Here is a 27,952-nt window from a genome sequence, read left to right as displayed (position 1 = left end):
TAAAGACTCTAAGAACATGTTATTAGAGAAAGCCGCCATCGTTAAATCTATATGGGTGCACAGTTTTAGGTGTTGGAACACTAACTCCCGTTTTCACGATCCATACAGGCTGTCAGGAAGCTGAGTTTGACACCAACTTCAACTGTAGTCTTTGTCAGTCCAGTTGTGTAAAATCCATTTTTCTGGCAGAAATACGCCAGTGCATAGAAGAGGAAGTTTTATTCCGTAAGAAGATTAGAAAACTTCTATATCACTGTGTCTCTGCACTTAAAAACAAAACACAAGTGTAAGCTGACAAATCAGTGCACGTCAGATAGGAGTACTGTGACAGTGATTGAAAGGTCTTTTTCCACAGTTTTATGAGCTTCAAACAGTGAGTGGAGACAGTTGAGAAAGCAACCAGAGGGCATTTCAGTGCTTTACTGGGAGTAGATGATGTAGACGTTGTCTGTGTTGTTGTAGCAAATGAGGATGCTAAGCAAGAAAAGGCTTAAAAATATTTAGCTCATTAGTTCTATCCAAATTCCCATCAGTCAGAGCTTTACCTTTGTACTGATGATCACTTCAAAAATAATGCAGCAGAGCTTATAGGTGACATTAACACTCATAATAATCACACCTCATAATATAAAAGAATGCACTGAGTTCGACTAATGAACTGATTCTCTTTTGATCTTCACGTCAAACAAAAACAAATGGGAGCTTATTAATTTTAATTGTATTGATTTTGATCTTTAAAAAACCGAATGAAAGGTCTTGAGCAAATTATATTAGCTATAAAGTCAGGACAAAACTTACCACAAGAAAGAAAAAGAGAGGAATAGTTGCAACGCTGTTTCTAAAGTATAAATCTCATACACAAATCAGTGCAGAATATTTTCAGAAAAAAGAATGTCATGCAATTTTTAGCAACCAGAATAGTTCAGGTTGCTAAAACATACAGTCCATAAATAAATATATATAAGCCATAATAGAAAACATTTAGTAAAGTTGTTATGTTTTGTTTTTTTTATATATTCTAGCACATTCAGAATCCTCATCTCAAGCCTTTGTAGAAATTAATATTAAACAGTGACAATTTAAAAAAAATAAGTTGAGATCCAGGCAAATGCAGACAAACACTGTTTCAAAATACTAATATGTTTTTCATTTTTTATTCACAGCCTCTGTTTTTCCTGAATGTTCAAAGTATGGAAGGAAACCGACTCTGTTTATCAGCCTGCTATAATTTAGTCAGCCTAGGGGTATGCTTTACTGAACCAATAAGGAAAATCAAAGTTCCTGTAGCTCGGATTCCCTAATTAGAAACATCAGAGGCAAGAAAGTCATTGGAGTTTTGAATGAGCTGAGCAGATAGCTCAGGGTTAGGCATGTGTCTTTATTAAGCTGCAATAGTAGAAAGTAGCTGAAAATATATAGCAGAGGAACATTGCTATTGATATCCTAGAAATATCTTTATATGTATACATATTAAGAAACAAACCTTTATACATTCTCTAAGGGATCATGGGGTTCAGAAGTATTTTGCATTTTGGTTTGAAATGATATATAATTTTTTTCATATTCTGGAGCAAATTATGAAATTCAACAGTGAGAGGGTTATTAAATCTATTTTTTCAAGCAAAAAAATCTATTTTTTTTTACTATTGTTGTATTATTTAATGGAACATGAACAGTAGTTTTGTTCCATTAAACTGAACAAAACCACTGTTTGAAAAAATATTACGTAAAAATACCTTTTTCTGTAGAGTCATTACTTGATTGCTGTTTGTAATTGGCTGTGAATTGTCCCTTATAAAAAGTGGCAAAACAGTGTATACTGTTATCATTTAATTAGATTCCATCTTTCTCTCCAGACCTTAATTATATCTCATTAAACCAAATCTTTTCTGGCTTGCTGACTTTTGCTTGTGTGGCTTATAGAATAAAGAATGCGTCCTAAAGAATCCTGTCGATGAGTTTGATTTTCCCTGCAGGCCTCTTCAGGACTAAGATTACGGGTGAAGCATGGATGAGTCTGGTAGCCGCAGTGGCATAATAAGAGAATCATTTCAAATGGGAGTGGACCCACTAGCTCCATGCCAAACCTCTGACCATATGACACACTGATGGCATCACTATCAGAGTTCTCAAGTCAAAGTGTGTCCTGGCTTGACTGGGGGCTTTCAAACAAAAGGAAAGGTCCACTCTCCAGGTGAAATGTTGTCAGCAGCTGTAACATCCAATCAACATCCCCTTTGTACCAATAAATAGCCCTCATGCACCTTGCAGATAGGAATGGTAATGCATTTGTTGCTGCATTAGGGCACCTTTATGGGCAGAACTTCGGGCACCTCCAAATTGTGTTCAGGGCCAGCGGCACTGGAGGCTTGTACAGTGAAAAATATTGTGCAGCTTTCAGACTCCTCTTTAACTCTACTATTTACTAATGTTAGGCTGTCAAAAAAACCCATAAAATTGCATTTACTGCTGGAAAGAATAGGAGGAACAGAAAAGGATGGAGTCAATTAGAAAGCAAAAGCAGGGACTCATAAAAATTTAATATAAAGTTGTTTTGTTAAAACTGACCTAACTACAATTCAACAAAGGCATTTGTCCTTATTATAATTTGTTTATTGTGACAGGCAAACTAAATAAACTGACATTTTACATTTCCTGTTCGTGAGTGCTATATATTTGAAGTACCAAGTTATCCACAAGGAACATAACTTAGGATCTTCAATTATAAGATGAGAAAAATTAACAGAGTTTACCATTTTAATACCACTGACTGACCATAGAGTTCCACACCATGAACCCCCAAACCTGCGCATGCTGATTAATATAAGTTCAGATTTTGCTTGTTGGGTCCAGAGAGAGGCTGATCTTTATGATGGAGGCCTAGAAAACCACCAAAAATAGGAAAGCTCTGCAGATTTAAATGGGTTGTTTGAAACAAAGTGGCAACCCTTTGATTGTTGTGTTCTAATTCATAGTGTTATCCTGTTGTGGTCTAAGTGAGTCATCCCAAGTCTCAGCCTCGAGAGTCATGCTACTGTGGCAGAATGTGGCAAGATCATTAATGAGACTGCAGGAGAGCATCTTTTAAGGATTAGACAAGTGCAGGAAGTAAATGATTGCCTTCATGCTGAAGTACTTATTTTATTAATTCGCCATGATCCAGTCATGCTCTAACAGGCCATGAAGGTTGTGGAGAGATTAGATAGGTGTTTTTATTTTATTACATAGTGATACTTTTAAGGTACTTTCTTAGAATATTTTTATTAAAGTTGAATTCATAATTTCTGACGACAAGCAATAGAGTATAATCAAGAAAATCCCTAAATGTACCCATGCATCTTACATGTATAAATACCTACAAGTGCACAAGCTATCTTTCAGCTTGTGCACTTGTACAAGCTGAAAGATTGTACAATTCTTTGTACAAGTCTTTCATCATTTAGACTTGAATATGATGAAAGACATATACATCATATATCCTAAAGACATATTTTTAATCATTTACTCAGTCAGGACAGGAAAATATATATATTTTTTGTAAAAAAGTCTTTGGAAGATGAGCACCTTATGTGGTTTGAATCATAGGTTATTCTGTTATTCTGAATAAATATGCATTTTTCTTGCAGTTCTGTGATGTATTAGGTTGCTTATTGCCCCTCACAGAAATAGAACATAAATTTCATGCCTTACTGTGATTTAATTTGGAGTCATTATGTGTTATGATGAAATGGGGAAATGCTTTTGATTAAGTTAAATAGCCTCAATTTAAAAAATAAGTGGCACAAATTTTTTGTTTCTTTCAGGTAGAGTTCAGAGTGGTTGTTTGCCATAGCTGATTTTAGCATTACTGATTTAGTAGTTTCAGTAAATAGTCAAATGTATCTCCTGTTTTGAAGGTGCCATTAGTTTATTTCTGGTGTATAATATAAAGAAAATATGTCCTTTCTGAATGACACATGTACTGCAGGGTGCATTTTAGGCCAATTTTGCTCACCATACTGTCTCACAAATATCACAACTAGCCTTTACTACCCCTCCTGCCTTTGTGTGGACTCCTGAAGTGGGATGCCTCTCCTCTTGAGTGATACAACAGTAGCTCCTTGGGTCTCTTGAGTCTTTCAGGCAGCCTACTTTCTCACGTAACCTACTTAGGAGGCTTTTTAAAAAGATCCCAGGGAAAGCTTTTTCATTTCTTTTCTCATTTCATGCTTTCTAATGGAGCAAGATGGAAAGACAGCTGACTGGAGGATAAGGGGTATACAGTAAATATAGGTGGACACGTGTGGAGGATGTCAGCACAGGTGTGTGACTGGATTACCACTGAACTGTGTGCTAACAAATTGAGGTCTGGCGTAAGCTGTTAAAAAGCTGAAATAGTCCCCATTTATAGTTTGTTCTACAAGTTCAGTCATCACAAAAAATAAAAATACATACACAGAGCATAGTTTTTACAATTGAAACTAAATTATGCTTTCATGAAGCGTCATTTGAAAATTTTAACTGTTGATCTGATACAATTTGGAACAAGGCTGCAATGTAGCAAAATGTGGAAAAGTGAAACACTGTAAATACTTTCCAGATGCACTGTAATAAGACACGACATGCATGTTTTCACAGTCTGAGGAAGGCAGAGGAAATCCAAAATGAACCAAGAACAAAATTCAAAAGTCTTCCTACAGACTTCTGCTCAATTAAAATTCATACTGGATATATTATCTTTGTGAGATCATGGTGAAAATAATTGTACCACTGCACTGTCTGATGTTGCCTTTAAAAAATAATTGTAGATCAAAATTCCCTGCATGAACAACCAACCTTTGAGGCCATTTTAAAGAAGGACTGGCTCTGCTACCACATTAGGTTTAATTTGTAACCATGGTGAAATGCTTCTCTCAATAAATATCTCTGAGATCTGAGAGTACTTTTACATGTTGATATGGGATTGAGTGGGTTAACTCTGAGAGCAGCTTTTTGTTTTTCTACTGCACATTCAAAGAAACAGTTTTGTGAGAAAAATAATTCAATATAATGTTTTCTTTTTCTAAACCTAAAATGCTTATCATTGGCAAGAAATAGTACTGCAGAAAGGACGCTCTGCTTTTCTGCTTTGTAAGTGGAATGGGCTAGAGCTCAATTTAACTGAACTGGAGGAGTCCACATTTCTCAAATGGAGTAACACACAACACAACGTTTTTAAAAACTTTGTTCAGTGTCAATATTTTGACCTTCTAAGTGCTCTTAAATTTGACCTACTAAAAAAACTGTCTGAGTAATTTGTTGGCATGATCCACTATCCAACTGCATAGTCAGTGCAGAGTTTGTAGCTGCAGTGCTGGAGCTCATTTACAGAATACCAGATTGGCCCATTAGGGAGAGAATGGCAGGACAGGACTTCCTGCGTATTAATTGGCACATTTTCATTTCCTTGCCCCTGATATGACACAGGAGGCAAGTTCCCCAGATCCTCTGCTAATTGTGTGGCATTCAGTCACATCATAGTTGGAGAAAATTCAAGCACAAACTATCAAGAACTTTAGCTCCTTCTTTTTAGACACACCTCTGGTAATGGTGATTAAGGTCAATGGGAACAGAAACAGAATTGAAGCAGACATGAGAAACTAATTGGTTCTGGGTGAAATCTTTGGCTGCAATTATGGCAGTCTTATCCAACATAGAAACCTTCTGATGTCACAATCTCTGATGTTCACAGCAAGCATCAATCTGTACCAGCTTGGCTGTGGGAAGATCATTTCTAACTGCGGAAACATTCCTTGTGTTTATGAGCCAAATGTAGAATAGAACTGTTATTCCTAATGTTCATCTAGCTGTGATTTGCAGCTTCATTGTGTATCATGATTTCATTTTAACTGTAATCATGATAAACCAATACAGCCCATCATAGTTTCCCACTGCCTAGATATCAAGTTTCAACCAGTGGCATAGTGGTAACGTGTGGTAAAAGCCTTTCATGTTCACAAGCAAACAGAGATTTGTCTTGTTGAAAAAGATGATCTGTAAGGGCTGCTATCACAGACAAACAGCTGGAAAACCTTAACGGTGTTCCAGACACTGATCTTCTGCAAGCTAGAAAAAAATGTGATCCTAAATGCCTTAATCATTTAGTATTATCTAGTGGCTACCAACTGCTTCTCCAAGCAGACTGGCCAGAAATGAGACTTCTGGTCTGGCAGAGTGGTGAGATATTTCTGGCACTCCTCGATAGTTACCTTTCAACTAGAACCTTCTGTCATCACGCCAAACAGATTCAGTCACCCTTTAATGTCAAGTCCCTATTGAATACTCTATGCATAAATTTAACATTTCTGAACACTTTGATGTGAATGACATCAAGGTGTACTGCTTGTTTAATGACTTGGAACCCCATAAATCTGTCAGACTTTACGGAAAATCTAAGTCATAATTACCCTCTGTTTATCTTCAAAAAGACGTGTTTGTCATCAAATTTGACTATATAATTTTACTTCACAACTTGGACTCTCGATTGAAGTCAATAGAAGGACATGTATCACTCTTGTTTTCACGTTTCACTGGTTCCCAGTGAGTTTTTACCACTTGGTGTAAAAACTAGGTGTTAACTTTCACAGCTTTTCATGGTCAAGTTCCTGATAAAACATCAGACTTGTAAATACTTACCCAAGAACTCCGACCTTCAGGTCAGCCAAACCGGAGCGAGACTTGGTTCCTCAAAACTGATTTTAAAACCCTTGGACATTGTTCCTTTAAAGCTATTCCATCTTAAATGTACAAACTACTTCCCTAGTTTTTCTCCAGTATTGACATAAATGGGCCTTTCAGAAAGCAGCAGACCTTTTGCTCTTTTTTATGTACTTACCGATCAAAGAAGTTAAATTCTTTTTTGAAGTGAATATTCTACCTGAATGAAATGATAAAAGAAGATAACCATAATTATGATGTTTCACATAGAAATTATTTAAAATATTGGCACACTGATGTATTAGCTTTTTATTAAAATATTGAGTCTTTGCAAGAATTTAATGAGTTTTACTCCATATTTCATCATGAAGTATTTCTAGCATTCAGAATTTTCATCATTAGGGTCTTATTAGCATGTCTGTAGTCACATGATGTGGCTTACATTCTATTCACCATAAGGAAGATTGTGATTTAGAGCACAACCATATGAATGATGTAGGAAAAGAAGCTCATTATTTTTAGTGAGGTTTAGGATGGTTAGTACTTTGTCATGGTGGTATTTTGTTTAATCACAGTCTGAAAAATGAGATATAAATCCTTTTGCATGGCCCACCAATAATATGCTATTGTTTCTGAATGTTCTGCTGCAAATGTCACTGCATCTCTGCAGCAAACTGGTACACAAAAAACAAATATGAATTTCCTGTCACATCCTCAGGATGGTATGCTTCATTACTTCTGATGATTGTGTAGCTGAAATTGTCAATGAAACACATCTGAAAGAATGGAGAGACTATGAAGAAGCATGCGCAACCATGACTGGAAAGAGGTACTGAACAGAGAAGGATGATTCAGAGTTAGGCTCCATCTGGCAGAAGCGGAAATTGGAAATGCATATACTTTTTGTATCCTTTTAATGTTCCTTTATACTCCTCGATTCAGCAGAGGAAAATGGAAATCTTGTCAGATTCTGGTTCTGCTTGAAGTCTCCTCATGTTAAAAGGAAGTTCTCCTTAACGCCAATGTATTTAAAATAAATATTTGGAGGAAATTCTGACCAGCGTCCATCCAATTGCGTCCATTTGCAATTGTGAAAGATATATAGTGGCTTTTAAAAGTATTCACTATCTTTCATTCCATCACCAGTGTGACCAAAGTGGTGTATAACTGGACTAGAAGGAAATGCATGAATGGTCTTCAAAACAAAAAGCCTATCAATTTAAATCAGAAAACTACATGTAACTATACATATAGTTACATATAACTAAATGTAACCTTTTAGTTACTTTCATTAGATTTTTTCCCGTTGGATCTCCCTCAATTTGTCTTTTAACTTTTGACCAAACTGCTGAATAATTACATTTCCAAGTCATGAAACTACCATCCCTGTTCTTCCCTGTACAAATGGTGTATTACCTCCTTTCAAAAAGACCTGCTTTGATATTTTTCACCTTATCTGATCTTCCCAGTTGAGCTATGAATTGCTGCAGCTCCTCCAGAGTTACCACGAGCCTCCTAGCTTCCTTTCTGGTTCAAGCTCTGTCTGCCACACCAGTTTTTGAAGGTTAAAATAATTCTGTCATACTTTTTCCATTTTCAGATAATAAACTGAACAGAGCCTCATGAGATGTTAAGAGCTGGGAGATTGTTTTGTAACCTAACTGTCCTTTAAACCTCTCTATTTACTATGTAGGTGGCAACTAAAGGAAGTTGATTGCAAAAGGATTTAGTGGTATTTTTCCAACATTTACAAATGTTGGAAAGCAAGTACTGCAATGGACCGGCGACAACTCTGCAAGTACAATTTTGGAGCATAATAATTTTGTTGATTTACTGAGTTTAGTCCCACAAACAGGCCTTATCTTTGTGGCGAAGCCCAGGCATAACAATGTCTCACCAGGTGGATCCAGAGCCAGAAGAGGGGCAGGCTGGACTCACTGGCAGAAACTGTGGGTCATCCTGGTGTGTAGTGGAACAAATTGATTTCAAAACAAACTTCTGGGATGAGCTTGTAAGCTGGTGAGAAAAGACACTGAAATTGTCTCCTGCAGAGGCTGCTGACATCAAGGTTAAGCACTCCGATATGGAACAGTGGGAAACCATCGTTGCTGGAGCACAACTGCAACCATTTTGAGTGAAAAACAACATAATTAGACAAGAGGGAAGACAAACAGGAGGTGTTCTGTGTGCATTTGGAGCCGCTACTGTAGATTTGAGACCAGTCTATTGCTGAGAATCACTATTGAAAAACTGATCAGGCATGAAAAGTTGGCTTTAATGATCAGGGCCCAACTTGTCAAAAAAAAAACTAGATTCAGCAGTCTTTTTTTACTCTTTGACCTTTTTGGTGATACAGAATTTCCTCTCTACTGCGTACTCGACACAATGAGAATCTTGACAGATAAAACCAATTCAGCAGTGACTGTTGAGCTTCTTAAAAGCTTCTACCTGCCCAGACAAGAGTTTTCTCTGACTTTCTATTTTTAAGATGGTTTTTTTTGGCATGAAGCTCCACTGAATAAGCTGTATAATCGCTAGACTTACAAGCCTCCTGTTTTCTCACCCCTTAGACTGAAGAGAGGGGGGATTAAAACAAACACAGCCTTCTGTCCTCGCTTTGTAAATATTTGCAATATAAATTATAGGCGGTTGATCAAACCCTTTTTCCAATTGGTTTTTCATGCAAATGATGCAAATCATCATTACTTACATAAAGCTGTTAAGTAGACCAAAAACATATGAGATCTTGCAACTTTCAATTACTTACTCAAACTGAGAAAAGTCAGTTAAATATTACCACTATAAAGTATAAAGTCTTGTTCAAAAACCACACCATTTCAGTTTGACTTTTTTCCTGTTATCTTTTCTAATAGTCTTCAAATGTTAGTGGGACAAATATAACTATAGTTGCACATAATAAACAACATTTCTAAAGTATATTGAATTAAAGCATTTTTTTTTAAATTGTCTGTTTACTGTAGTTTATTTATATGTTGCAGTTTTTTTTCCTCTATCATTAGCTTGCACTAGCAAACCTGGAAAATTATTTTTGTGTCTTTAATATTAATTAACAATTTATGCATTTAAATTGTAACACTTAACACTTTTGAATGACATTACTTTTGCTGAATCTGTCTTGAGTTAGACATTTTTGTTTTTATTACTTTGTGACTATATTCCACATATCTGTACTTGACTGTAAATATGGACATTGTTGAAGACCAGGAAAAATGTTGGGAATTCCAGTTTGTTTCAGGACATAACCCAGGGATTATGGTAACAGCATTAAAAGTGATTACAGAGGACGTGTAAGATAATCCAAAAATGATACATTACACTGTGACTGAATATAAAATGCTTGCAAAAGGTGACGATGGAGGTTTGACTGACTGAGGCTTTTCAGAGACTGCTACATGTTAAGGACAAATATGTAAAATAGATCCTTAAATGGTTTGTTTCTGTGTGAAGTTGGGTGAAATCCAGTCACTTTTTAACTAGGTGATTTTCACAAAGGGGAAGTTCACCTAATTATTAGCCACTGTAAAAGTAATTTTAGATTTTAAACTGGTTAGATCAGGCATGTATTTTTTTATTAGAAATTTTGTATTTTCATTTGTGTCTTTTGAAATCTGCTTAGTCTTTCAAATTAATTTTAAACACTTTTAACTCACCTTCGTGAGATTTAAATTCCCCGTTGGTGAATTGTGGCTGGGGAGAGGGAAGTCTGGGCCTCCCTTCTTAAACTGGTACCCCCCTTTACCTGACCCTGGATAAGTGGAAGAAAATGGATGGATATATTCTCTAGATATAAGTAATATCAGTAATATTATCTCCAGATCTTATATCCTCCTTCAGTTAGATATAAAATGCAACAGTTATTAACATCTATGGTGGTGCACGTACAACAACCTACTAAATAATCTGTTTTAACAATGACTATTAGGCATGGCTTTAATTAATGCAGTTAATTAAAGAGTTGAAGTATCTCATACTATTAGTTACCTCAGTAAGATTAATCATTTAATCTGTTGGCAAATGTAAAGCAAGGAAATAATCATGTTAAAACATTACAATATATGTTTCTATTTATTTATTGAAGGGACTGAAATCTTTATGCATTTCTGACTTCATGTGAGAAAAATGCATCAAGTACATTTCAATTACCCTCCCTACACCAAACCAAAGGGACACCTCCTATATTCTTTGAGGAAAATTTTGATATAGCAGAAAGATTGTATGCTTCAAGCAGGAGTGACTCAGAAAACTGAAGTTTTATTATGAGGCGATGGAGATGTGACCACAGGGCTAGTTGTTATTGTTGCTGAGCCTGACTCCAGGCTGCAAGATGATGAGACAAATGATTCCATGGTTTGTTCTCTTCTCTGTCAGCTGATGAAAGATGACATTCTCTAAGATGTCTCCCTGGCTTTTTCACTGTAATATTGTTTGACACTTCGTATGCCTTAAAATGTGTCACACATCATCATGCCTGTGATTTTAGGAAATGCAACATTTTTCTCTTTGCAGCAACATGATCTTCAAATAAATAACATTGCAGAAAGGGTTTTGTGCAGTAAACAAATCACATGATTATTTGTGATTAAATTGGTTCCAGCACAAGTATATATATTCTTAATAATTACTGATGTTTTCATTCTGATGAAGAGAAATTATCTGACTCTGAATATTCCAACATGTTCTCAGATATATATTAACTACACCACACTCAGTGTATTTATAATATACAGATTTAATCTATAAATTTGACATATCTATAGCTATATCTATATATCTACATATCTATATATCTAATGATAATGGCAGCATAACTGAAAGCTACCCCAGATCTGATTTATTAAAACTGTCTCCATATTGCAATCTTACTGGAGTTTTAAGATTGTCATATTTTGCTATTTTGGATTATGAGGTGTAGACAATCTCTGTGCAGCTGTTCTACCTATGGAGATTTCTTATCTCCATAGGTATACATTTGGGAATAGAAACACAACACAGTATTGATTTTAACAGTTAAAAGTCTAACATTTTACACTTCCTGAGACTATGAGCTGCTGTCCCAGTATCCAAAGAGAGAATTTAAAATGTAATTCGCCGTTTGTGTCAATGCATTTTAATGTTTTTATTTATCGATATTTCATATTTTCTCAAAACTCATTGCATGTTAAGCACAAATTATGTTAGTATGGTATTCAGATACTTTGGATTCTACACTATTTATGTAGTCATTCAACAAAACTCAAGGCTGAAATTAGCATGAGAATGTACTTAAATTTGCATCTGCACATAATGGTAGAGATTAACTCAGAGAAAAAGTGACAACTGCAAGGTGAAATGTCATAAAGTTATAAACTTTCTCACACAGTAGTGTAATTAATAAAGAAGGAGGTTAGGAGGGAGCATCTCCTAACAGTTAATAGATTTGCCTTATGGTTTCCTAACCTTTTCTAATTGGTATACAGATAAGTTGTATAAATAGGACAGATAAACAACAGATGTTCAGAGAAATGTCAAGAGAGCTGTTAAATAGTTCATTGACATGAACATAGCAACATAGCTGGAGAGGAGAAAAAAAAAGGGAAAATAACAAAAAGCATTAATAAATCTTAATTAAATAAATCTTTGCTCCTGATTCCACATCAATGGGAACAACCTGGTCCTGAAAGGCATGAGTTCAGTATCACATAAAACAGGTGCCATGAAATCACAATAATCAGACTTGATAATTAAATTCAGATTTATTGGAGACAAACTTAAACACATGTGAGTCAAGACAGCTAAAATTTAATTACTGCTGCAATTCAGAACACATAAACCTGTGATCACAAGACCAACCAGAGGACACCATAGGAGTTTCACTTTGGATTATTTATTCTTCATTAGCTTGACTCAAGCTGTCATTTTTAATTTATTTTAAAAATGTATTCCATTTAATATAAAGCTATGCAAAGTTTTACTTTACTTGAAAAAATACTGTGTCATATGTATGTTTATACTTAAAATCTCTTGATTCACTGTTTGTGCTTTTGTTTATGAGTCACTTAAAAATTTTACAGGCTCAAAAAGAACAAAAAAATGTTTGTTGGGTCCTCTTGGGTCACAATATGAAAAAACAAACAAGAACAGAGTCTGCTTATGAAAGAGACAGAACCTGTTGCTAACTTATCACATGAAGCAATTTCAGAAAATCACTATTACGCGATACACGATACTGACACAAAACCTTTTGAAAAAGAAGTGTTGAATTATTATTACTTATTTTCATTTATACTTTTGGGGTAAATCTAAATGTAAATTAAGATTTATTTTATTTATACTAAAAGTCTGCACAAGGTTAGATTTTGATGGAGAAACGCAAAGGGCAAAAACCTACCATACATATTGCCCTTGGACCACATTTGCATATATTATTATTCATGAGTGCTTTCATTACAAAGGTCTCTGTTGTCCATCTGTTGCAATTCATTATAAACTAACAAGCCACAAATAGGTAACAATTTATCACATTTTCTCAAGTGTTTTTAATCAAACATTGGCTGTTTGCTGAAATAGAAATTATACTTTTCCCATGAATTTGAAATTAGTTTTAGCGATTTTATATACATGCTCTGTACATTTGCAAAGCTTCATACCTCGTTAAGTTTGTTCACATACACATGTTCGCTGTTTGGTACTGCAGGACTGCAAAATGTTGTTATTGTGCTTACATAATCTGCCTTGAACCTTTGTGGCCTGCAATGTGACGCTTGAATCACTGTTGATTGATGTCATTGTAGATTCAATTGTGGAGTTTGGAGAATGCCAGTCCTCTCTAAAAGGTACTTGAACATTTGGTCAAACAAAACAAGCCAGCTCATTGAAAACACTAAAAGGCTTGCCGACCAATGGTAACTATTAGTTTTGGAACAAATCCAAAGTATTTACTAGGATTTTGTTTGCTATCCACTGTGTATGTGTGTCATTCAGAGAGAAAATTGCCTTAAAATTTTCTTCATTTATTGTAGCCTACTTCTTTTAAAATACAGAGGTACTAGATTTTTGATATCTACCAAAGATCCTGATCGGCATATTCTATATATATAAATATTTTAAAGGTATTAATATATCAGATAGAAGCTTTTAGACCTTGCAGCTGAAACTAGCAGTGGCATTACATCCTACTCCTAGATTAAATCTAACTCTAAACGGCAGTAAAGCAGTAGCTACATAAAAAAGATGGATGCTTCTACTTATAGTGTTTGCTTTATTATGTGTAGTTCTTGGAGCTTACTGATAATGCACTCCTTCCTTTTTTAACAAAATACTGAGGTCATTAGAAATATAGTAGTATATTTTTAGGATGTTTGTAAACATATTTGATTGTGATGCTAAATTCTAAATACTAATTACTCCCAAAATAATTAAAAAACAATGTTTTTAACTGCTAATAAAATTGTACTTGACTAGAAATTAATCTGTTAAGGCATTTTGTCTTTATGATTTATTGTGGATGCAGTATTTTACATTTTGTGGCAGATTTGGACTTACCTTATAAAAGCTGAGCCCAGATGTTCTCCATTTTATATATTTAAATATTTAATTATATTATGTTGTATATTTAAATTTTAAGTAATGCAACCCAACATGGAAGAAAATTTGCTTATCAAATGAACATATGTGACGCATGTTCAGAAATAAGTATTTTCATTTTTGTCCAATCTTGTCAATGACACATTACAATGAGAATACAAAGTCTGACTGAACTCCACATTTAGTCTTAAAAGCTTTGCTTCCCTGGGACACAGAAATGTCTCCTTACTGAGTTGCGATGGTTGGACATTCCCATCATGTCTATGCTTGCATTTAGTTTTTTTTTAACAAATCAAGCATCTGGAATGTGTTTCCAAATATCAACCAGACGATTTTCTAATATCTTGTCTGAATTTTTTTTTTTTTACGATTTGACTTTAAAGATACATCCACAGGGATAGCTGAAATTAACTCAAATGTTAATTTCAGGCACATTAAAAGATAATTATGCCTGATGCTAACAAGTCTATGTAAACTTTAATTTGAAGAAAGTTAAATGATAAATGTAAAAAAAAAAAATGTTTTTTGTACGTTTAGAAGCATTTAGTAAGTATAATTAAGTTAGGTAATTTTACCTCACATAAAACAAAATAATTTTGGTCCCATTTATCCCGATAGTGAGAAGAAAAATGTATTTGGTGTGTGTAAACATTTGGTTTCAACTGTATGTTTAAATATTAAAAAACTGTAAGAAGAGCAGCACTGCAGACAAATGCCTAACCTGTGTCAAAGTTGTTATTTGTTACTCCCTCAGATTTATCATTGTCTGACCTCCTTTTTAACTCTTATTAGTGAACCTTAAACTAATCTGATCCTCTAAATTACTAGAAAGTGAAAAAGAGTACATGGTTGACCATCTTGTCCTGGGGAACTGCAGGTGTGCAGAAGTTGTAGAGTTGATTTTCAGACACACTGTCTGACCTTTGTTTATTCTAAGGAGAGGAAGCAGGGGATGGGGTGATAACAACGAAAACCAGAGGGGGGATAGAGGAAAACAGGGGTGAAATGGGATTAAACAGAAAAGAAACAGCAAGAAACAATCTGATGTCTGTTATTACACTGAAAGGCATATGAGAGATGTGGGATATGAGTTTGTGTGACCTGCTGCCACTAGAAAGAAAGCACCATCCATCATAACCTGTGTGAGCTCCTGTTAAAATTAGAGGCCGAGCTACATCAGCAGGGGACAGCTAACACAAAGGGCAAACTAACCTGCCACTGAGGGCTGCTGAAAGTGATCTAAACTACTGAGAGTTTATCTTAAAAAAGCATGAATAAAACAAGTTAAATTAAGGTTCAATATTGATGAGAGGATGATGTATGAGAGAGACAACCAGCTTTGAAAAAGCTGTAAACTGTAAATGTGAATATTTGTTAACCTTTATTTTACCCTACCAAAAAACACACAGAGCATGCATTGTATTTTTCAACTATCTGCTTTATATTCATTCCCGTGTGCAGACATGCTGCAAAGTAACGCCAACATCCTCTCCTGTGACACAGTTCTTACAGATTTCCTCTGCTCAGCTGTGGTTTGTCCACTTTAAACAAAGCAACAATTTCAGTTATGATATATTAGATGTAGTTTTACATTTTACCCTTCACAAAAATCAGCGTATATGTTGTCGCTTACCCATTTTGCCAACACTGCCTCTGACACAATTTCCAGTGAAAACTCTGTAAGCTATTAAAACAAAGACATAAATTGATGTGTCTGATTACTGTAGTCCTTATGGCATACTCTGATTTTTTTGTGTATGCTTTTGAAAGATTTGTCATATTGCAATCCAGCACTGCACCCCGGGTAATACTTGAGTGATGGTCTGTCTTTGTCTTTTTGTCCCCTGGTTGAATATAGTCTGTCTTTGCCTTTGTGTCCCCTGGGTAAATATTGTTGATTTCATGGTTTTAATGTCAGACATTTAGTAGTATGTAGCTTTAGAACTTATTTTTGAGTTATCCAACTGAGGGACAAACTGGATAAAATAAAAACATAATATTGTTATGTTCCAGTTAGGTCAATGGCAGAATCTTCCAGTGGCTTCTATGAAGCTGACAGAAGGCAGAACTCACATCCCAGAGCAGCGAGTATGTCCAAACACAGACACTCAAGCTTACAACTAAATGATTACATTTTTATCACTTTGAACTCATTTGTTCATTGGACCACAGGAAATGGTAATCCTATTTTGTGCAGCGAGTTTTTAAAATATTCTCGTTAAATAAAGCAGTGTGATTTAAACTGCAGTACTACCACTTTTACCTCATTAATTTGAGCTAATGCTTTTAAGGTTCAGTTTTTACGAAAGTTAGCAGCGCTCATCTACTAATATGTTGTTCTCCCAATTTTAATTCAACATGATTGGCTACAGACGTGTGAATGGCAGATATTTTGCAGCAGAGTTGTTTCATTGTTAACTGAAACATATTTATTTAGTAATATAGAGTATGAATTATGTTCTAGAGAGATAAATTGCAGCATTACATTTTTTTAACACTCCCAAAATATGAACTGACAAAACAGGGAGAAAAAATAAATGTTAATAGGAAAATTGTAGAGGTTCTAACATCCCTGACGAAGTTAGAATCTTCATGGATGGAAGGTGCATGGAGAGGGTCAAAGGTGAAAACCATAGCATCACTCAAAGTACTAGGAAACAACTTTATTTGAAGGCCACCTTTATTTGTTTCAGCTTGAGGCAATAAGATTGTTTCCTCATATTTTGAGCGTTGCTGAATTCTTCACCCTGACTGAATTACTATAGAAGTGTGAAATTGAAACTCTTGTGCTAAACTAATGAAAATATAGATCTTTCCTCAGATTCCATGAAGATTAAAACTCATAATGTAGTTAAAGCATTTTTATTTTGAAGAATTAAAACAATATATCAGATTATCAAAACGAAATGCTTGAAAATCTGTGATATTGAATGTGATATTGTGCTCGTGTTTTGTTTGCATTGTGAGTTTGTTTCTTGTTTACAGAAGGGAGACAGACTGTGACCATATTACTTGAGCTTAATAATCTCCTACTTAAAAAAAAACATGCATATGTTGGTGCAAGCTGTACGACCCAGAAATTATACATCTGCAAAATGTCTTTCAGAGCTCAATAGCAGCTTTAAACAGAGTACTGGCTTCGAGCGAATAGAACATGGAGCAGCATCTCCACTCATTTCTGCTCACGAGCATCAATCTGTCATCCAAATACAGAACAAGATGATTTTCATCAAGGTGACTATGTATTCTGTGGAGGAGCAGAACTTACTGTTGTTTTTTAGCTCTGCCTTGACTAACGTGTCAGGTGTATTTGTCTGAAAAGGGCAACACCTATGCAAAATAATACATATGTTTTACCATACTAGGGTTCAACATGTGTTTTTTTTTTTTTCTTTGTAGTCTATTTAGTTGTGGCAGACGTTTTGTTTAGCACATGATGTCCAAGACAAATTTTCCTCATGGTGACAATAAGCTATACATTTGTGATCTATCGATCATAAACCTGAGCATTTTGTTTATTAGTCTCATAGTTCAAATTACACATATAGATAAAAAGAAAGAAATATTTCTGTGTGTGTGTGTGTGTGTGAGATCTGTGAATGTGTTACATATTTCAATGGTCCGTAGGGTTTTGTTATGACAAATAGGTCAGAAAAGTACTGGGGATAGACCTTCAAAATTGAAACTGTCTCAAACTCATGAACTGTTTTGCATTCCAGCCCATGAGTGCAGTCTCATAACTTATGATTCAAATTAGAATTTGTTCTCAGAAAATCCCACTGCATTAGGTGCTGGGATAATTCAGCCTTTGTAGTTTGAAATTAAAATGTGGAGAGGGAAATTGTGTTTGCAGAGTAATTGTGTGGTGGCATGTTTTATGCAAATTTGGCAACAAGAAAACAGTAAACTTAGATTTTTACTGACAGAAAAAAAATGTTGATAAAGTTATTTTTATATTAAAAAGATGTGATAAGGTTCCAAGCCCACAAGTGGCTTCGGTGTTTGTGTCTGTGATGGTATTATCAGGTATTATGCATTTAATCTTCAACATGGCTGCCTGTCTGGAAATTGATAGAAATTGATGGATTGAGGTTGCATTTTCTGTCACGGCATTTTCTGTCACTGCTGCTTTCGTTGTCCCTTTCCTGTACCTCTGATGAGGAAAAACAGCATGAATTTCTGTTATCTGCATTAGCAGAGACAGAGCCCATAATGTGAGGATGTGTTGCCCCTGCACTGTAATACTGCTTTTTATATCGGCTTAGATACAAAGAGTTTTCAGGTTCTTCATCATGGAAGTGTTTAGAGAAAAGACACAATAAACTATAACCACTTGTGTCTGTGAGAAGGAGGGATGGAAAGACACCGAATTTGTATGAAGCCATAAATCTATAGGATTGTGAAAACGTATACCATGTTCTTTTGTCTTTGCTTTTTTTGTCACAATTAAAAAAAAACATCCAAACAAACCAACTTAGCCCTAAAAAAAAAAAAAACTTATATTACACTTGTCTTATAACACAAAATAGACTAATACAATTCAAAAAGCAACCTATTATGACCTAACCTAACCAAATTCAAAAACATAAAAAAAGTACTCAAATCCAGAATGGAAAGGGTTACAAACTCATTTCTTTGACGCTTTGAGACTCCTGCAAAGAACAGCAAGAGCCATTATCCACAAATGGAGAAAACATGGAACACAGTTGAACCCTCCCAGCAGTGGTGGGCCTACCAGAATTACTCCAGTTTGTCCATGACTCATACTTGAGGTCACCAAATAACCCAGAGCAACATCTACTGCACTGTAGGCCTCACTTACCTTAGTCAAGGTCAGTGCCTGGTCTCCTTCTGATTGTTCAACAATAAGAAAGAAGCTGAGTAGAAAAGTCATCATTGGGAGAGTTCCTTGGTGAAATAAACTCTGACCAAAAGGAACACGAAGACCTGTTTTTCATTTGCATACAAACATTTTTGGAAATTTTTCTTTTATTTTTGAGGAGACTGAAGCATAATTTTTAGAGAAGAGTCTGTCCCACTTCATCTGGTATAAAACTAACATAGCATTTCAGTTTAAGAACATCATATCAACAGCAGTCAAAATGGTGGTCTAGACAGACAGACAGAGAGACAGACAGACAGAAATTCTGCTCAAATTCCAGACTTAAATCCAGTTGAAATGAAGCCTAGGCGCAAATTCAATCTGGAAGACTCTTTTAGCCCATCCTGCATCATCCAGCCGGAACTTCCGGCTCATCACCGTTGATTGCTCAACGCCGGTCAAAGACTCGTCACGTCCAATCACCGTCCAAGCCCCAGCTGATAAGGACAGCCATCCATGGCGTCGTGCGCTTTCCAGCAGAGCTCAACCCACCTCCACCCCTTCACCTCCACTCGCTCAGCATCGGGCCACGTCCTTCACCGCCTCCACCACCAGTGCCGGGTCCCGGGGGGATGACGTTCCTCTCAGCATACGGAATGCTCATCCAAGCCCATCGCAAAGTTTGCGATGATCAATGTCCTTAGCCGGGGCCCAGGCGCCAAAGATTTAAATCATATTGTCATTAAACTTTTCTAATGGTTTCCCTTTGTCTGTCTGAGTCTCTACAGATTGAAATGTTGTAATGTTACCATTAGTGGGCTGATCATAATCAAAATTTCTCCATATGGCTGCTTTAAAAGATTTCTGTAAAAAAAAGAGCCGTCCAAACATTTCAATGTAAAATACTTATTGTTTATTATTGCAAATGCTTGATGGCAGTTTTTGCTGCCAAGGGTGGCAAAACCAGTTATTAGTTAGGTGCAATTGCTTTTTCACCTTTGTCCAAGTTTGTTTGGAAGGATTTTTTTTTTTTCTTTTACTCAATTAAATCTACATGGAATATTTGCTAAATTTATCTTTGTGTAACAATAAAACTTATTGGTTAACTGAAAAACAAAAACTGAAGAAATTTGTGAGGGACAAAACACTTCCTTCACATCCTTGCATGTGCTTTAAATTGAATTCTTCTCATTTCCCTTTAGCTACGGAGACATGGTCCCGAAGACAATTGCTGGAAAGATCTTTGGCTCCATCTGCTCCCTGAGCGGCGTGCTGGTGATCGCTCTTCCCGTCCCTGTCATCGTGTCCAACTTTAGCCGCATCTACCACCAGAACCAGCGGGCAGACAAACGTCGAGCTCAGAAGGTGAAGCTTACTGTCTTTAAAAAGTATACGCAGGCATATTACCTAATTTGAAGGGAAGGCAGTTTGTGAATTTTAGAAAGCCTAAAGAATCGGGATGAAATATCTACTGAGCTCATAAGACTAAAGGAAAGATTGAGATTTTTTTTTTTTTTGTATAAACATTTTGTGTTTAAAAACAAATCACAAACATCAGTCCTTCAGAATAATTCAGTATTGTCTGTACAACTCCAATGAGTGCAAATTTGTCTGTTGCTTGTCACATGGAAACTAATTTCAAAGCCTTACATATGCACAACTTCTTTCTTTCAGACACATAGACAGATGTACACTTAGTTCGAAGTGCTAAATATTACTCATCCACTCACCACAGTTTCCCTGTAGGCTTGACCTTTCCACAAGGCTAGACAGGACCGCTATTAAGTTGGGGAGCGGCCACTGATAGCTAATTGACAAGAGGAATGTCTGATTTGTATTCACATTAATGAATGTTCTGATTTGAACCTCTTCAAACATAATGCACTGACCTCTCCTACATCTCAATAATGTGAAGGTGAACTGAGCCTGTGGTTCCCAACAGGGTAATTTATTGGTTGTTCTTTAGCATAGAAATTGAAATAGTATATGAATACCACAACGTGTTTTTAATTATATATTTCTGATCATTACAGTCAGTAAGTGATATATTCCATTAACTGAGAGAGGAGATTGGAATAAATAAGTGTTCACTTCATCCTGCTCTTTTTCAAACAGAAAAGTAGCAGTAAGATTATTATTTTGTTCTCGGTTAAGTATGCAGATGTTTACTCTTATTCTACAGGTTACTTGTTTTCTACTAGTTTGAAATTAAATAAATAAATACATGGGTAAATAAATAAGGCTCAACTCAAAGTATAATTCATCTGACTGGCAGCAAAGATGAAGGGAAGCGATCAGAAAACACACAAATGTTCATATTTTTTCAAATTCATGTAATAACTATAAATGTTTATTGACAAGCAAAATAAGAGCAAGGAAGTGCACAACTCTTTAGTATGGTTAAGTCTAGCCAGGTTAAATTATTGTACAATATATCACTCTCAGCAGTGTTCAATGTTCTATACAGATCCCCAATGTATTCCCTCATGCTGCTGGAGAAGGCCTTGGGGCTGAGATTGATAGAGGAGGACCAGCATGGGCGGTTCTAGACAGGGGCCAGTGTCCCTGTAACAACTGGTGAAGGCCCTTCTACTGAAGATATAATACTAAATCAATTTCCTATGAATAGATGTTCCAGCAGAGAAATTGAAAATAATTGGTGCTTTGGACATATTGAATTTAACAGTGTTTTTAGCAATGAATTAAGTAGTTGCACTTTGAGCTTCAGTTCTGTTCTGATCATTTTTCATCTGCTAGATCAGGAGTCTGCAACTAGATCTTTGACTCACTTAACATGTTAGACAACATATTATTGCCCCTTTTATTTCTCTGTCTGTTTTTTTATTTATTTATTTTTTTATTTTACTTTATTTTCCCTCAAGAGCTCTTTCAAATGCTGAGAAAAAACATGAAGCATGAGTCACTCATCAGGAGTGCTCTCTGTTTTCTGTTGTGACCGTATACTTATCTGGTAAATGCTCACAACTGCAAAATGTTAACAGGTCACTAACAAATTTCTGGGTTTTTGTAAGCTGTTTTTATTCACATATGAGCAAACGTTCCCCTCCCATGTCATCTGTATTTTATCTGTGTCACAATTTAAAGAAAAAGACTGAGGACAGAAAAGAGGGAGTGAGGGGATCTAACTCTGTTTGTATTTTTCTCTGTCCTCCATTTCTTAAGCTCTCCTTGTCTTTCCATCCTCTCTAAGTCCCATTTGTCTTCATTTTTTATAACAACTCTACTTCAGGCACCTTTTACAACTATGTACTCGTCTAGAAATTGTACTTCACTAAAAGCTCTTTTCACATTGTAATTGTTGTCTTTCTTTCAGAAAATTTCAAATTGGGCTTAATGACTGTGATTGCCTGCTAACTGTGACAGTGTGTGGCATAGTGCACAACATATTATCCTTTCTTCATATTTAGCAACCTGCCGAGGACCTAACTGCCCATGAAAACAAACCCTGATATTTGGTCTTAATTTACCAATAAGTAAAAAGAGCTTGCAGCAAGTCTTCTTCTTTTATTCATGCATAAATTAGTCGTGCAGCACTCACCATCACTCTGATGGTGAGTGTCGAAGCAGTAAATGGATTGAGGTCACGCTCCTAATGGGACACCAAAGTCAAGTGGAGCTACACTGCAACCTGGCAGGTTGTTGAGCAGGAGAAAAAAAATAATAAAAAGACAGCAGACGTGAGGGCAAACCAAGAAGACTACAGAATAAAGAAAGGAAAAGGAAGGAAGTCGATAAAGAGCAAAAAACGGGACACAGAGAGGACAAAGAAATTACACAAAGTATGACGGAGAGCCATTAGAGTGGCTTATGAGAAGAGAAAATAGAGTAGTTCTAAGTAAGAGGTCAGCATTTCCAAAGTCAGCAGTCTAGATGCCTGACTTCAGGTCTGTGATTGGTGATAATGGAGCTGAAAGTTCAGGCTTTTTCTGTTCGGTCAACCATATCTAGTATTATCACCTAAATCGATCTACAGAATCTTACCTTTAACAGACTGCATACTGATTTATGTAAAATAACCTTTTCAGCCAAGAATATCTTCATGATCAATCATGTGGCATTTATACTCGGAGACAGAAAAACAACTTGTGGAAAGCACACATTTAAATAATGCTACTGTGGGTGTCTGGTGAGAGAGGCTGCCTTTTTATTTGATTAGAGGTCAGATGAAATGATGATGAATTATGATCAATAAACAACGTCAATTAAATGAGATCTAGTTTTAAAAAAATTAACCCAGAGCAGCTTATAGTGACAAATCTACAGAAAGTAATTAAAATTAATTGTTGCCAGAATAAATAGAATTTAATTTGATAAACAATATTACATATAACATATAATAAACTAGCCTGTGTGTTATTAAAGCTGGATGTACAGACTTTCATTAAAATCAGTAGGACACAATGATTATTTACTGTAATAAGCCACAGCTTCATTTTGATATAATATTTATATTATCTTTCTGTGGTTGAAATATTTACGTGGGTATATAAAAGTAACATTTCTCTTGAAGTATTTCTTTTGTCAGTTCCCAAGGTGTTTGAAAAAGTGCTTCAGGCTGACTAGCATTCTAGATTAGGAATCATTTTTACCTTAGCTAAAATGTTATACTTATGTAAGATAATTTTTGTTTGGTTTTCCCAATTTTACAAACCATTTGAGGTTTATTTTGTCTTTTGGGAATTTATAGACTCTTACTCATTGAGTCTATAAATGATTTTGAAAAAATCTGGGTGTTGGGTTATATAAAAAATAAATGTTCATTTCTCAATTGGAAAATAAATCATGCATATTGGACAGTGGATTACATTGATGCTTCTGTAATACCCACTCGGGGACTTTATATGACACATTCATGCCTCAATACTTTCAGGCTGCCTTTGAACTTTCTTCAGATGTTTATTAGGAAGGTTTTCCTTTTGCGTTCACTGGTTCAGTGGGCGCTCAGAAAAACATCAGTACAATCAAATCCAGACATCTCACACTTGCGCATCAGAGTTAATTTTTATTTCATAATATTTCTCTTTTTTGTTTCAGGCTATGCTTTTGATCAACAACAAAAAAAACAGTCTGCAAAAAACAAAGTTTTCACTTTCAACATCATATCCTTTTAGCTAAATGAACAAAGAAAAAATTATTCATCTTGCATCATTCTGTTATTTTCACATGTCACGTATGCAGAAACACACTACCAGTATTATTACATCTCAGGTTGCACTTTTCCACACATTTTCACAGAATCCAGAGTTTGACTGGCAACTTTTCAAGCATCCAAACTTATTTCATTATTTTTGATTCATGTCTTGGTAGAAGAAATTGCTCCGTCTGTCTCCCACTTTCGAAATACATTTATAGTGGAACGAGGGGGCAAGCAGGACAAGGTTAAAGAAATCACTCAACTTGTGTTCACGAGCTGGGAGGAAGTCACCCTAATATCCTCTTCATTTTAAAAAATGGCCCACGCTACTCCTCTCTCATTTCCTGTCTGTCTCCTTTGCTTTGTTCTGTTATCACATCAGCACTTTAAAACAAGTTTGTCTTCTGGACTCAGAACCAGGAAGGTTTATGCAAAAAGTTAAACGTAATGCATATTTTTCTTCCCTTAAGAATCAAAGTAATATGTTTGAAAGTGGAGAAAAATAAAATCGATTTGTGATGTCCTCATCAGCAGATGGAGTGGGATAATTAAATATTTTAAGCACTACACCAAGTGTGTAGAAGTGTCTTTTTCTTGTCATGTCCTCCTTAAATAAATAGTCTGCTAGCATCAGGAAAAAAAGATAACCTAGAATACTTGTGAATCAAACAAGATTGATTTTTTTTTATTCCCTAAAGCTTTGTGGTTGCTTGTTAGCGTCACAAAAAAATCTGAGAAATTGCAAATTGCTCCAAAAGTGCAAAAAATGAATCAAATCAAGTCCAAGTTCCAATCTCCACTCTGACTACCTGATGCAGCACAGGTGGAGCTCCAGCTTTTCTGATGTCAAACTGAGTGGAACCGGGGTTTTGATGAGGACTTTTTAGCAGCACTTAGTTTGCAAATTTTCAAAAATTGCAAAACTTGGTCATAAATTGCTGCAAAATGTGTGTCATGGCTCATCACCAACAGAAGCTTTTCTAGCTGTGGTGCATGTACATAATCAGCAACAAATTATGTGCTGTTCTTCTGGTTGTGGATTCAACCCATTCTCACTCCCGACTCATCATATGTTGTTTTGCATCAATGTATGCTGAGCTCCAAAAACTAACAATGATTGTTCCTATTCTAAATGCTTTTGTGTGGTTTTTGTTTTCTCTCATTTTTACACTCGAGTAACATTGATGGATGAATCTTTTATAGGATTTTAAATTTATTATGTCAGTTACAAGTGGTACTTCTGTGCTGTCATAGTCCATCTGCATGTGTGGCCACAGAAAACTCTCTAAGGGTCCAAGCATGGATTAACTAGCCTAACTAAGCCCACTGATTTTTAAACCATGTTCATCTGTTACATTTTCCCACACAAATATCTCAAAGTTTTATTATCTTGTGATTAATAATCACTTGTACTTTCTTGCAGTGGAGAAATAGCACTTCATTTTGAGAAAACCACTAGAAATTGTTCTTGGCTGATCTATGTATCACTGAAACAAACAATATAAAGCCTAACCAATTTAAAACTTTGATGCACTGTTTCCTGGTAATAATCCTGGTCCAAATTTTTATTCCTTTCTAAGCCCTCATGAAAACAATCCCTATGAATACAATGCAGATTAAGATTGGGTATTGAATTGGCACATGATGTATTGCCATCAAAACACAACATTATCAATAAAATAAGACAATAATACCAGAACGTAAGAAGCGATATTTTTCTTTCCTGTCTTTCTCCTTTGCTTTGTTCTGTTGTCACATCGGCACTTTGATGAAGGTTTATCTTCTGGTAAATCTATTGATATGACAGACTCAAAATGACAAATGTTTAATGTTGGGATTTCTTCAAATATCTTCAGTAAGAGGACAGAAACAAAAGTAGCAAAATACACTCACAGTGCCTTGAAAATGTATTTCTTCCCTTGAAACTTTTTCAGATTTTATCAAATGACAAACTCTAACTTCAGTTTATTTCACTGAGATTTGATGTGGTAGAAAAAAATATTCAGATTAAAAAACAGAAGGAAAACAATAGATGGTTTTGATGTCTTTTAACAACTGAAAATCTAAAAAATGTGGTGTGAATTTGTTTTCAACCCCATTTACTCTGGTTTCTCTAAGTAAAATTTTGTACTAATTCAGCATTTGAAGTCATTTCAGTTCTTCCTCATAAACTGTCCATGAGAGCTACTATGCTGCAAGGTTTCGATTCATCCCTTCGGCGTCTCATATGTATCAAAAGAGAGAACTCCCTTATCGGCATGTCATTCAGCTCTGATGAGGCCCAGTAATGATCAATTCATTTAATTCTGGTATGCCCAAGGAGGAATGCAAAGTTTCAGGATAGTAGCTCTTAAAGACTTGAGTTGGGAAATCCTAGTTTTGAGCATTAATGGCCTGCTTGAGGTTATATCACAATCTCAGTGAATATCAAATTTGGACTTTCACTCTGAGATTATCATTTGAGGTGGACTTTTGTACTTTAAATGAATTTATCATCTGAGAACTGCTTTTTGTTTTCACTCAGGCTAACTTGTCTAATGAGAAAATTTGATGATCTGAACCATTTAATTCAAAATAAAATCTTTCTTGGGATCTCTTCCAGAGAAGGGGAGAACCTGGCCAAAACTAATGGACGGATTGTTTTTGCCTCAATCAGTGCTAAAACCATAACTCTTCTTGCTGACAACATTAGAAGTTGTTAGTTGTTATAATTTGCAGAATATTAATTTGATGAAAATATAATATATTGCTTTAGGAAAATGAATGCTTATTTTTCAGCTTCAAGCTATGCCTTTAATTCAAGGCTTTTTTCTGACCTCAGTCATTGAAGTTTTGCTTTTCCGACATTTGAGACAATTTTCAGTGGCAACACTTTGCTATAACTTTGTGAAATCCCAGACCACATCCCATTCAAAAATTATTTAGTTTGCTGTGTGAGGGAACTCTCTTTTTCTCTCTTTTGCTTGCACAAAGACATTCTCTAAAACTCATTTTGGATAAGCCAGTCCTCAGGACCCAACATAACTCCTACTCTTGTGGTTTTAATGGAAGTTAATCTTTGCTGCAAGGTCTCTGTGTCTGTAGAAAAGTGAAAAGTAGCAAAAGGATGCTGTTACAGCAACATAAAAATGTCCATGGACTCAAAAGGAAATGCTCAGCAATCCCATATGGATGAATTATGTTTGATACCACATACCTTCTGAAAGATGCTAGTGAGCATTCCAATACACAATACGCTGCAGAGACAGCTTTCCTCACATTGAAGGAAGAAAAACCCCAACGAAAGGCAAGCATCACTTCTTGTATAGCGGTAAAAATTCCTATGCAGTTTTGGTGAATACTTGGCAGACTCTTTTCATTAAATAAAGCTTTAGTTATCTTCCGCAACCTCCTGCCCACCTTGTCTGACAATCTGACCTCCTTCTCTTCCCACTTCCAGAAAGCCAGGCTGGCCAGGGTAAGAATAGCCAAGTCTGGCAGCGCCAACGCCTTCCTCCAGAGCAAGCACAACGGACTCCTCAACGAACTGCTGGAGCTGACGGTGAGAAAACCCTCCGATGCTCTTTGACACAGAAACAGAAAGAAAGAAAATGGATTTTCAGATGTTTTCATTTAAACTGATGTGCTGTGCCAGCAGATTGTATTTCCATTTTATACATTAATATTATCATTCCTGGTTAAACAACCCTCTGCTAATTATTTCAGTCCATTGCAAC

At 35.7% G+C, this 27,952-nt stretch overlaps 1 protein-coding gene across 1 annotated transcript in view; it reads left to right on the top strand.

Annotated features, from left to right (window-relative positions):
* LOC122833976 (potassium voltage-gated channel subfamily D member 3-like) overlaps positions 1-27,952 on the top strand; it is an 85,904-nt gene that overhangs the window by 46,302 nt on the left and 11,650 nt on the right. Inside the window, exons 3-4 of the mRNA XM_044121997.1 lie at positions 20,284-20,446; positions 27,676-27,777. Of these exons, the coding sequence (XP_043977932.1) occupies positions 20,284-20,446; positions 27,676-27,777 (265 nt within the window). The remainder of the gene's footprint in view (positions 1-20,283; positions 20,447-27,675; positions 27,778-27,952) is intronic.

Source organism: Gambusia affinis, linkage group LG07, assembly GCF_019740435.1.
Source record: "Gambusia affinis linkage group LG07, SWU_Gaff_1.0, whole genome shotgun sequence".
In the NCBI taxonomy this organism is placed as follows: domain Eukaryota; kingdom Metazoa; phylum Chordata; class Actinopteri; order Cyprinodontiformes; family Poeciliidae; genus Gambusia; species Gambusia affinis.
This window is presented reverse-complemented; position numbering and strand designations above follow the sequence as displayed.